The sequence below is a fragment of the Salvelinus alpinus genome, chromosome 19, assembly GCF_045679555.1.
Source record: "Salvelinus alpinus chromosome 19, SLU_Salpinus.1, whole genome shotgun sequence".
NCBI lineage: Eukaryota > Metazoa > Chordata > Actinopteri > Salmoniformes > Salmonidae > Salvelinus > Salvelinus alpinus.
In genome coordinates, this window is record NC_092104.1 from 37,330,017 (window position 1) to 37,342,408 (window position 12,392).

At 40.8% G+C, this 12,392-nt stretch overlaps 2 protein-coding genes across 5 annotated transcripts in view; one reads left to right on the forward strand and one right to left on the reverse strand.

Moving 5' to 3' along the window:
- LOC139545489 (transmembrane protein 132C) overlaps nt 1–12,392 on the forward strand; it is a 240,398-nt gene that overhangs the window by 172,581 nt on the left and 55,425 nt on the right. For both annotated transcript variants that reach the window (XM_071353303.1, XM_071353304.1), the window contains exon 5: nt 6,431–6,574. In XM_071353303.1, coding sequence (XP_071209404.1) covers nt 6,431–6,574 — 144 coding nt within the window. The remainder of the gene's footprint in view (nt 1–6,430; nt 6,575–12,392) is intronic.
- LOC139545490 (solute carrier family 15 member 4-like) overlaps nt 2,828–12,392 on the reverse strand; it is a 113,665-nt gene continuing 104,100 nt past the window's right edge. For 2 of the 3 annotated variants that reach the window (XM_071353308.1, XM_071353307.1), the window contains exon 9: nt 2,828–3,205. In XM_071353308.1, coding sequence (XP_071209409.1) covers nt 3,048–3,205 — 158 coding nt within the window. In that variant the 3' untranslated portion in view covers nt 2,828–3,047. The remainder of the gene's footprint in view (nt 3,206–12,392) is intronic. The other variant, XM_071353305.1, reaches the window with a different exon arrangement.

The window sequence follows — 12,392 nt, forward strand, 5'->3', positions numbered from 1 at the left end:
GGAAGAAGTTTGGAACCACCAAGAGCTGGCCTCCCTGCCAAACTGAATAATTCGGGGAAAAGGGCCTTGGTCAGGGAGGTGACCAAGAACCTGATGGTCACTCTGACAGAGCTCCAGAGTTCCTCTGTGGAGACGGGAAAACCTTCCAGAAGGACAACCATCTCTGCAGCATTCCACAAATCAGGTCTTTATGGTAGAGTGGCCAGACGGAAGCCACTCCTCAGTAAGAGGCACATGACAGCCCATTTGGAGTTTGCCAAAAGGCACCTAAAGACGCTCAGACCATGAGAAACAAGATTCTCTGGTCTGATGAAACCAACATTGAACTCTTTGGCCTGGATACCAAGCGTCACGTCTGGAGGAAACCTGGCACCATTGCTACAGTGAAGAATGGTGGTGGCAGCATCATGATGTGGGGATGTTTTTCTTCAGTGGCAGGGACTGGGAGACTAGTCAGGATCGAGGGAAAGATGAACGGAGCAAAGTACAGAGAGATCCTTGATGAAAACATGCTCCAGTGTACTCAGGACCTCAGAATGGGGAGAAGGTGCACCTTCCAACAGAGCAACAATAGAAGCCAGACATGGGCTCACAGCCAAGAAAACGCAGGAGTGGCTTCGGGACAAATTTAATCAATTTTAGAAAAAGGCTGTAATGTAACAAAATGTGGAAAAAGTCAAGGGGTCTGAATACTTTCCGAATGCACTGTAAGTGCTCACTGGTCATTTTTTTATTTTAAAAGTTGTTATTCTCCCTGGGGGTGTATATGAACAAATTTTGATAAGATTTCATGTTGCTAAAACGTTGTCAGTTCCACTTTAATAGCTTCATGACACAGATGGATTGTCATTTATTTTCTGAAACATATTTGTCATCTTCTTATGCCCTTTTTACTGTCTCCCTGTACACAAATAATGTGAAAGGTAGAAAACATTTGTTTATCTCAGAGTAGTGGGTTATCTAAGCTTTTTTTAAATAATTAACTTAAATTGCTTGACTGTTGAAGGGCTATCACATTTTATATGTGCATCCGTCATATTAATTCATCACCTGCTCAAATTGAAAAGAAAATATGAGTGGGTCAGCACGCCCACTATTATAATAGGTTATGCACACAACAATCAAGTAAAATATGATTGAGTAGATAAGACTGCATTGGTCAATGATGTGCTCCTACTTATTCGTATGGTAGGCTACGTGAGCAAGGCACATTAAGCTGGGTTTCAAACTGCCCCAGTGGTGTTGACATAAGTATAAGCACAGATGGGTCTCTCTCCCTCTCCACACCAGATGTATTTTTACTGCTTTCTCTCTCGCTCTCACCAGTGCTTTATGAATAATACAAGCCTTTCAAATCCCTGGCTCAACGTTGTGCTTGACCTGCTCTAGTGGGAGCAGTGGTCAAGGTGGCTGGGTTAGAATGTGAATGTTTTAGGGCAGGCAGAGGCAGATGTGGCGAGCGGATCACTAGCCTGTAGCCTGGGACAGCACAGGGAGCTTGGCTGGCTGCTTCTCATGCTGACTGTGTCACTCTGGCTGACACTATAAGTCTCACTTATTTTCAGATACAAGCCAGATGCGAGCAGAAATTATGACCCAGACCACATCTCTAAGCAGCGACTGCACGTTCTGAATGCTAACAGAGGCCCATGATAAACTGGGCAGCCACTTCTCCCAGATGTTATAAGGCAAAGGCCGAAAAACACTCAATCTGTGTGGCTGAGACAGGGCTGATTGGCTATCAAATAGGGTCTCCAGAACTGGTAGCTATTTGCTCCTGGGTCACAGAACAACCCGCATCAAGGCCATGCAAGGTAATAGTGTTAAGGAGTCACTCAAAATAAGTGAGTTTTAGGTATATGGTTTCTCAGGTATACGGGTGACAAAAATGTATCACATTCCTAAAAAGTCTAAGTCTCCCAGCCAGGTGGTAGCATTACACTGTTAAAATGAAGTGCTTTGTAACACTAAAACTAGTGGCAACTGAGCTGCCACCACCTTAAAGGAGACACAACCTTATCTTTGCTGGAATATTGAAACACATGGTTGTGAGGGTAGTATACTGAAACATTCATCCTGAGGTGTTCTGAAACATGACATGGTTTGTTCTAACACCACTTAATCAAGAGTTGTGCACCACCTTGCCAGAGACTGGGAGCACTAACCCGAAAAGTCATGTCCAGTGCAGAATTAGATCCCTTCTCTTTCGGTGTTGTTCCCTCTGTCTAAAGCTCCTAAACACTATGAAGGTGTTTTGAATCCTGTCTAGTGCAGAATTAGATCCATTCTTCTAGTCTCCCAATACTGTAAAGGGGAGTCCCTCTTATTGTATATTCCCTGCTCTGATATGGTGTTGATTAACTGCTCATCGGTAATTCCAAAAGCTCAAATGTACAGTACTATGCTCAAACAAAGGACACCAGAAAAGATTGTTTTGTGAAAATAAATTAATATGTTTGTCCAGGATAATAACTAATGAGTACAAAATTGCTTTTTCAATACATGATTGAAGCTTCAAATGCTTTATCTGTTATTTGCAAATGATTAAATTACAAAACATTAACAGGTCTTTCACTGTCACGTGTGCTCCCTCTCCGGCCTCTAAGACACCAGGCTGCTTGTTATGGCGCACACCTGTCACCATCGTTACGCGCATCTGCGCATAATGACACTCACCTGGACTCCATCACCTCCTTGATTATCTGCCCTATCTATATATGTCACTCCCTTCGGTTCCTTCCCCAGGCGTCATTGTTTCTGTTTCATGTCTGTGCGGTGTTCGTGTTTCTTGTTTGGTATTATGTTTCGTTTATTGATTAAATCACTCTCTCCCAGAACTTGCTTCCCGACTCTCAGCGCACATCGTAACATTCACATTTTTACATTGATAAAGATATGTATAATATTCTTCAAAATCAATAGAAATGTGGCATATTTCACATTCATGGAAAGAAATACAGGCAATGACAAAACTTCAGCCCAGGGCTCAATGTGATCCACCGGTAATCCATTATGCGAATGTCCTGACCTGAGTCTTTATATTCAGATCATGATACATGGCATGGAAGGTTGTTCAGATGAATTGAATCACAATACAGTTGAGATAGACAATATGATTGACAGTTGGCAGTAGTCTGTGATCCAGGTCTTGATTGGTTGTGTTTAGGATTGGCCAGCCTGTGGGTAACATTGTATGTATGTTTTTCTGCAGGGAGACAGAGAAAAAACGAATAATAACAAGCAATAATGACAGTACATGAAAGTATAATTACGTTATAAAATACTATAATATTAAATTGCAATATGAATACAATTATTAAACATCAATACCAATATGCAGAAAGCATATACGTGATTAAGCTTTGCAAATATAGATAGCATCAAGATAACAAAATGAATGTCAAAAGTGGGATGCAATAACATGTGGTGTGTTAGGCCAAAGATAGAGCAGGCAAAAATGGCCGTGGCTATTTAGTTTAGCATATAGTATGTTGGGTATACATCAAACAGTACATAAAACTCATAAAGCTAGTAGGCAAACAAGCCAGCAGTATTAACTAAAAAGCAGGCATTAATTTGCATAAATTAGCACGAAGGGTGCAAACAATGAGGTGTCAATTAACTCCAGTAGCATCAAGAACACTGATCAATGAATCAAAATGGCTGTTTTACTCAGACTGTTAGCATTAAAGGCCAACGTCCTACACAAAACAAATGTTCTTATTGAGTTCATTATTTTTCACTTTCCTTTTTCAATGTGATAACATTTTGATTGACATACATTCTTGGATTGTGTACAACAGTTTAGTCCTGAAGAATGGCTGAGTGTCCTAAGGCAGTGTTTTGACAAGTAGGAGACCTGGGTTCACCTCCACGTGAATATCAGTGATGAAGGCCCAACTCATACATGTTACCTCTGCTATAACTTGCATAGCCCTAAACGTTTTGATTGTAACATTTATTTGTAAATGTCTGGCAACTGTAGCTATAATTAGTGCCAAAGTCTCGCCTGGGAAAAGTATTACATTCCCAGTGTCTTCTTTAAAATGTTTATCAAAATATTGACAGAAAATTCTATCAATATTTATAATCAATCAATATTTATGCAATAAATAATTTGCAATTAAAAGATATTTGATTATATGAGAGACACAGTCTGCCAAAACATATTTGTTTGGTTTTGATGATGCCTTTTACATGCACCGAAACACCAAAACGTGTTTTCACAACACTCTTAAAAACTCCAATATTCAGATTGAAGAACCACTTTGGGTGGTTCAGAGTACTTCCATTCTGTTTAAAAAAACATTCAATGTATCATAACACTTGCATTGGGTTTACATTCAAACACCCTCCAAACACCAGATCTCAGCTAAGGTGCACTACTTTTCATGGTTTTACTGCACAATGATGGTGTTTTGAGTCTTTCTATTTTAACAGTCTACTAGTTAATAGAGTAATAATTCCTGTACTACAGGAATCTGGCTCATATTTCACTATGACCTCTGTCCCATTCAGAGTCAGCTGTAAGTAACTCTTCTGTTGTGCACCACATCTCTCCATTTTGTCAATAATCGTGCTTTCTGTGTGTATGTGGCTGGCTGTGTGTGTGTGTGGCTGGCTGTGTGGGCCATTGAAGCATCTTATTACTGACAGGGCCTGCTCTCTCTCTCTTCTGCTGGTCCCAGCCTGCTGGGTCACTTCCAACTGCTGTAATGTAACCCTGCCCTGTGTTTCAGCAGGTCTCAACCATTTACCCCATAATCTATTATAAAAGACCCTCTGGAAATGGAGAAATCCCAGCAGAGATAGAATTAATTTCCTGCAGCCCCTATTTTAAGGGGAATTGAAGCAAAGTCAGCACCGGGGAGAGTGAGAGAGAGGGGTTTATATGCTATGTAACACTGTCACAGTCAATAAAAATGTAATGAAAAGCTATTTGAAGATGGTGCCACATTAAGTGTTTTTGTGATTCCTTGGTGTCTTTTGGCACAGCTAATAATAACTTCACTCCAAAGCCTGAATGGACTGGGTAATTGACGCTTACAAAAGTCCAGGCTCCTTTTAACGGAACTTAATCCCGCTTTTCTCTTTTTTTCACAAGCACACAGACATAAGTACAAGTATTAAGGACCCATGCTGGCAGTATACGGAGCAGTATACAAATTCATGTGTTCTTCCCTCATGCAGAGAAAGGAATATGTTGACAGGAAGTCATTCACACAGCAGATAGAGCCTGTTACAAGGTGTCAGTATTAGTGATATGAAAATATATGTCAATGTCTTCTATAGACATCATTTTGGAATTAGGTTAATAACCATACCTTAATTCTGCATAATGTCATGCCATCTCAGAAGCATTTGAAAGCCAAGTCTTCAGTACAGACACAGCTTTAACCAAGGTTTGGTAGTAGCAATTAAATGAGAAGACCTTGCTTGGAATGACATTTTTCACTCTATAGGATTAAATAATGTCATGTGGGGTCCTCAATAAAGCAAAGAGCAGACAGTCCTCAATGATCTAAAGGCTGTGTACCTTGGCTCCAAGGCCTTTCTCATGCTGGTTCAGCGTGCTTAGCTGTCTAATTGAAATCAAACTGTAATGAAGTGAATGGCTATAACAGACAATTTCATGTTCATGTCTGGCTAAGACAGTAAAGCCTTTCCCAGGCCTGTCTTAATTGGCCCAATTATCTCCTCTGACAGTGTGATGGCTGTGTAATGAAAGGTTAGGGGCTTTATTGGGAGTAATGAACCCCTGCTGATCCTCTCTCTCCACCAGGGTTTCCATTTAATAACAATACTGAGGTCAGACACAGCTGCCCACTCCCTAATAGAACTGAGCTTGTTTCTCTACCCAGAGCTGTGAACTCACTAACAGTAACAGATCTATCCACTCAGTAATGGAGCTGATTCTAGAGCTGCCCACTCAGTAATGGTGCTGATTCTGGAGAAGTTCACTATAAAGCTGTACACCCAGTAATGGTGCTGATTCTAGAGCTGTCCACTCAGTAATGGTGCTGATTCTAGAGCTGTCCACTCAGTATGGTGCTGATTCTAGAGCTGTCCACTCAGTAATGGTGCTGATTCTAGAGCTGTCCACTCAGTAATAGTGCTGATTCTAGAGTTGTCCACCCAGTAGCAGTGCTGATTCTAGAGCTGTCCACTCAGTAATAGTGCTGATTCTAGAGCTGTCCACCCAGTAGCAGTGCTGATTCTAGAGCTGTCCACTCAGTAATAGTGCTGATTCGAGCACTGTCCACTCAGTAATGGTGCTTATTCTATAACTGTCCACTCAGTAATGGTGCTGATTCTGGAGCTGTCCACTCAGTAACGGTTCTGATTATAGAGCTGTTTTTCTCCATGTTGTGTAATGTACTGATATTTCCATGTGTATGACTGTTGCTGGTCCTCTGTCTCTTTCTCTCAGGACACGGAGATCCTGAATACGGCTGTGCTGACAGGGAAGACTGTGGCTGTCCCAGTTAAGGTGGTGACCATCGGAGCGGACGGCATGGTCACTGACGTCTCAGAGGCAGTGGACTGTCATTCCACAGATGAAGATGTGGTCAAGGTCAGTCGGTAGAGACTAATCAGAAAGAAATTATTCGATTTATAGACAAAACTACTTTTTATCATCAACATTTAAAAGAAAATTCCAATGAAAAAGATATTGCAGGTTTACATATGGTTTTCATATGGTCGGAAAAAAATTGTTTGCACGAGGCTCATGCAATTGCTGTTTATTTACATGTTGGTATTATTTGAGTGTGCAGATGTCTTAATTGAATTCCAGTGACCATTGTCCAGTGACCCGTGTTTAGTGGTTGGATGGTGACTGATTGAGATGGAGTTTCCAGTGAGATGGGTTTAAGCCATTTCATGGAAGGTGGAGCGTAATGAAGAATGGCCAAGTGCACTCAGTTGCATGGCCATTTATTGTTGTATTGACTGCTGGCACAGTCCAAGCCTGACTCATTGCCCGTTGCAAGAAGGGATAAAACTCAAGTACATTTTGAAACATTGATTTGTGTTTAATTTTGTCAGAATTCTTTTCAACCTTCTGGTGATGAAAATACTTTGGATATTGACTTCTGTCGTGTCTTTTTGTCTAAGTGTCCTGCTAGTGTTCATCTATAGTTTAATTATAATCTCAATGGCTATATACAGGCTGTATTGTGCCTTGGGATCAACGCTTGACTTGGACTGAAATAGGTGCCGGTACTCATTTTGGGTGCCGGTAAGGTTTACATTTAGGTGCAGGAGCTCCACAATACTTTTGAGCTAATATTCTATAAGAGGAACAGGAGCTCAAGCAGTAGAAAATTTGAGGTGCCGGTAGTGAGCTCCGGTGAGCTCCAGCCCAAGTCAAGCACTGCTACTCAGGTTAGTCACTGACAGGTGACAAATGCCGGTAGCAGGCACACATAATTGTCTAATTTGCACAGCAGTAAAGAGAGAACAATAAGGCACATACTGTAGGTGTGCCTGATTATGAAACAACTAAGACACTGGGAATAATTTATTTGAACCAAATAGGATTGAATGAGAGTACATCTGTGTTGATTGACAATATACAGGCATTTGTACATTCTACATAACCGCTTGTGTTAAATCAATAAACAAATCCGGAACAGATAAGATTCTATTTTTAGAGTATCTATTTTCAGATTTAAGCCTAAAGACAGGATAAACAAAACACTCAGCGAAAGAAGGCATTTGATATGGAAACATCAATGACAGGTCGCTTGAGTTCTTTTCTTTTCTGTGCCTCTCTCAAACCGAGGCTACACCGCACAAAACACAACACCAAACCCAAAACAGTACAGTGGGATTCAGGCAAAGCCTCCACATCAATGGCTCACTTCTGTTCCCTGAGAAATCCTCCTTCTGACTTGTGACAATGACTTGTAAATGATCTATGGAATGGCTAACTCTCCAACTGGAGTGCAGAGACTTCAATCTGTCCACAGTCTGTTTCCCATCCTAACTGGCTGAGCTATCTATAGACAGGTCCATTATGTGCCAAAGACTCCGCCAATTGATGTCTGTTTCACTCTCTTTGAACATGTCATGACGATGAATTCAGCCAAGGAGACAAAAACCTGGGCCATCCTAATTACAGGTAGCTACTCTGTCTACACTAATGAGTTATAGTGAGGAAGGAACTTTGGCCTCGTTTTTGCGCTCAACATCTTAAAGATGATTTTCTTAAAGTGTGTTTAGGAGGAATCTTTTTCTGTAGCCTGCTCTACCACATTAGCATTGTGTTATATATTGAGAACTGATGTCCCTCCACGCCAGAGTGAGTTTCAGAGAAAAGGGAGCAACCTCAGATAAAGAGGTTGCTGACAGAGGATGTTAGTGCTTTGAGTAGAAATAACTATGTTTATTCTTGCATAAACCAGTTTGGTGAAGAAGACCTAGATTGTATCAGTTCATTTCTAATCATAGCCGTGGAGCATCAGTGTAAACATGATTAATTCGTGTAATTTGGGCCTGGGGAATTAAAGGCAGTTTTAAGTATATTTATGATTACACTGCATGTTTTTAAAAGGATACCTCATCTGACATGCTTCTCCCTTAACCCCACACTAGAGAATAATGCTACTTAAACAAATCTGTGTTGACAGGTACAGGCAGAAATTAGGCTCTGTCAGTTTTTTTTTGCATGCATATATCGTCAATAATTTTTGTAGGTGAAAAAGGACAGATGATACCAAATGCAGAAAATGTGCCCGGATGTGTAGAGTGCACTGTATGTGAGATGCCCAAACTCTCCCCTGGTCCCAGATTAGTTTGATATCCCACTCTGTGTGGTGTTTGTCAGTTCGCTGAGGTTATTAGCCCCTGAAGTCGGTAGGTGAGTCACCCTCTCCAGGTGAGGTTAGGCAGTCCCACGCGTAGGGCTGTGGCGGTCACAACATTTCGTCAGCCAGTGATTGTCAAGCAAATAAGTGTCTGTCTCACGGTAATTGACTGTTAATTAACAGAAACACATTTAGAATCTCCTAGCTTACACACATAGCCTACAAGCCACTGATACAGACCTTTTGGAACATCTACATTCTAAAAAGTCTAAGAAATCCATGTAATATAGCCTACACCTTCAAATTAAATCTATTATTTATTTAAGACAGGTCTAAAGAAGCATGATATGAAGAAAATGTGGTCTATTTCAGAAGAACAGAATAGCATACTCTTGTCCTTATGAGTTGTCCTTATGTTAAGTCCTGATCTGGCAATGCTAAATTGCTGTGGCTACACTAGTTAATTTAGCAGACAAGATTTGCTTGGAATTCCATGGCATTGTTTTATATTATTTTATAGTATGAATAATACAATTGAACAAGCTGAATAAAATACGAATATTTTCTCCAAACGATTTGAGGGAGTGCGCACATGCGGCTATTCTGTGTTGAGCGGTTACTCCTATATGCTTAATTTAGAGTTATTAATGTAACTTTAGTTGTTCTACAATCGTTGGGTTACATGTTTAGATTGTTTATACATTTTAAGGCTGCATGATGCGACTCTAATTTCGATTTTTTATAAAGCACTTGATAATGCCTCAAATTTCACGGCGGCATCCCCTTTGTGGCCATAATGCACCCCAAAAAAAGACATGCCTTTTGAAGCCAGTGGCCATTGTGCCCTTGGCCCGGAGTGCTGCGTTGTGCCCTTCTCCCCGAGTGCTGCAAACTCCTAAGCAGCTCGCACTCACATGACTCTCCATCACGTGATCAGGTCTTTCTCACAGGCTACAAGTGAAGACAGACACATTGGGGACGCAACTGTGCATGTCCTTATCCAATTCCGAGATGCATATTGAAGATATTGGAAGGACAGTCCACATTTACTTTTCGCTAGCCAACAAGATGAGTAGGCCTAACGAACAGCAAAAGCACTAGCCTATGTTAATCTACTTTCCCCCATAGTACAAAAGGCAACCTATTCTATTCTTTGTGAGAAATAAATATTATAAGTGACCGCAAATGCAATTATGCATGTAAGGCTTTTATTATAAAGGTGCATTTTAAATGGTGAAAATTATCTTCCCCAAATTTGAAGTTCACTCGCTGCTAATGTATGCCAGATGTATGCCAGACCCCTTGTAAAGCAGATTAATGTGCTTAATTTTAAGAGGTTATTTGGCCACTTTAGTTGTTATACAAACCCTATCAAAACATATAGGGCTATGGGCTAGGCTACATGAGGTGTGCGACTATGACTCAAAAAAGTCGCAAAAAAGGCACTCTCTTATGCTGGGCATGATTGACAGGTGATAATATATCATTCACATTTGATAGGCTAATATTGTCACCCATCAGACTTTTCTTGATTTAATCTTTTCTTTACATACACTAAATAATATATGTGTGAAATTTCTTTTGACTTAGAATGGACCATTATCATGCACTTGTCTCAAAACAGGGGCAGCGGGAAAAATACATGTCATCTATGCACTTAAATAGAGAATGGAGGACACTTTACCCATGGTTAATTTTCATGCCAGCCAGTTAGGCCATACTCATGTTGTAAAGATAAACAATGTGCTTAATATTAGGAAAGTTGAGAAATAAATATAGTACGCCTAGCCTATAGAAGGCTGATGGGACCCTCCACTTTTTAGTAGAGTCCATCACTCTGTTTTCCCGCGCAATTGCATAGACTATAGAAATGTTGCGCAACATGAGCTCATGGGCTTTCATGAAGTGTTTGATTTGATTTTTGAACATATTTGCATTGATGTCAGAGTGATTAGAGCGACAATAGAGTGCTGAGTTCCAGGCATTGGTAGGCTACTAATGACTGTCAGCAGCATCAGAGCTTGGAGAAGCCTAATTACCGTGACTAAGCGGTCACGTGGAGTTTGACTGATTTCATGACTCGTGACCGCAGGTGTGGCGGTAATACGGTCACCGCAACAGCACTAGCCACACGTTCTGCTCTAATTCTTGACTAATTTAGACTCTGTGCATTACAGTGCCTTCATCATTGATTTTGGGTATCCTGGATTTACGTAGGCCAATATAATGTTACCTGACGTAAAGTAACATATCATACTAAATGGAGTTTCACGGATTTTAGTACATTATAATGTGTTTTGCTCTGAGACCAGGCTGGGCTGATGTGGACCGTGGGTTGCTTAATTGGTTCTGTCAAGCCAACTCTATATTCATCACCTAGGCCTGCACACCTTCATGCTCTCGAATCCCATCCCTCATATCTGTCACTGATTGTATCTGTTGGGCGAGTTGTTAATTTCCTGGGCTTGATCTCGAGACAGCCTTAATGTCCTCTAAGTAAGTATTCTCCCTTTAGCTGCCTAATGTGTCTGATTTAATGTGCCTCTTGATCCTCCTGGACGTTTATGATACCTTGAGGGATGAGTTTGACAGAGACTGTATAACTCACAGTGATGTGGTCGCTCCACTCCAGTCCTCTATAGAATACCAGCCTTCCCCAGTCAGGCTACTGAGGAGGAAGGTGAGTGTGTATGTTAAAGTATTGATTGTGAGTTAAGCTGGCCGATAATGTGCCACTGGGGGCCAGTGTTAGCCCATCAGTGTAATGTGTTAGGATGGCTGGACTTCATCTGCCATGTCCTCCATAATTGTTTCTGCTCAGATTATTGTGAGTGGATTAGAGAAGTGCCAGCAGGCAGTTCATTTGGCTGTCAGGTGCCATAGTGTTGTATGTTAATCAACCCAAGCACTCAGACACGCTGTCAGACCATGTTGCTTTCCTCCACACTCAGTCCTGACAGATGTAGGTGTAATATAATATCTTCGACAGTGATTATCTTCGCGGCCACAGCACTGCTGTGAATCAAAAACAGTGTGATGGCCACACCTGAGCGCTTTGGAGCTGTGACCGTGTTTGGTGAAAAAAATGGATAGATTGTACTTGAAGAGATGTTGCTGAGTTCCATTTTGTTTACCAGTAATGTCACTACCATATACCATCAATGATCACTGTTAAGTCATTTTGGGTATTTCCAATCTGAATGTGATGGTCTGTGCCGACCTGTTGTAGTTCAAACTCTAGGAAGAGTGGCTTTCACATTTTTCTGTCAAAGATAGGGTTGCAAAGGGTAGGTATATACTGAAACTACCAGATCTTCGAGGATCTTTCAAGGATTTTAAGTAGTCTATCACAAGACGTGTAGTGACCCTTTTAAACATTATCCTGAATATAAACCATCAACTTAATTAATACCATTGATGTGTAATACTGTATGAGGGTTTCAGCATGAAATATCCTTTATACATTTTTAAAAACTTGTATTTATTTATTTACTATGTTTTGTCGTCAAACTGGTGGCAGTTGTGAAAAAAGTTAATAGTTGGAAGAGTTGCAGTGTTAATTGAAAATAATGACATTGTTGA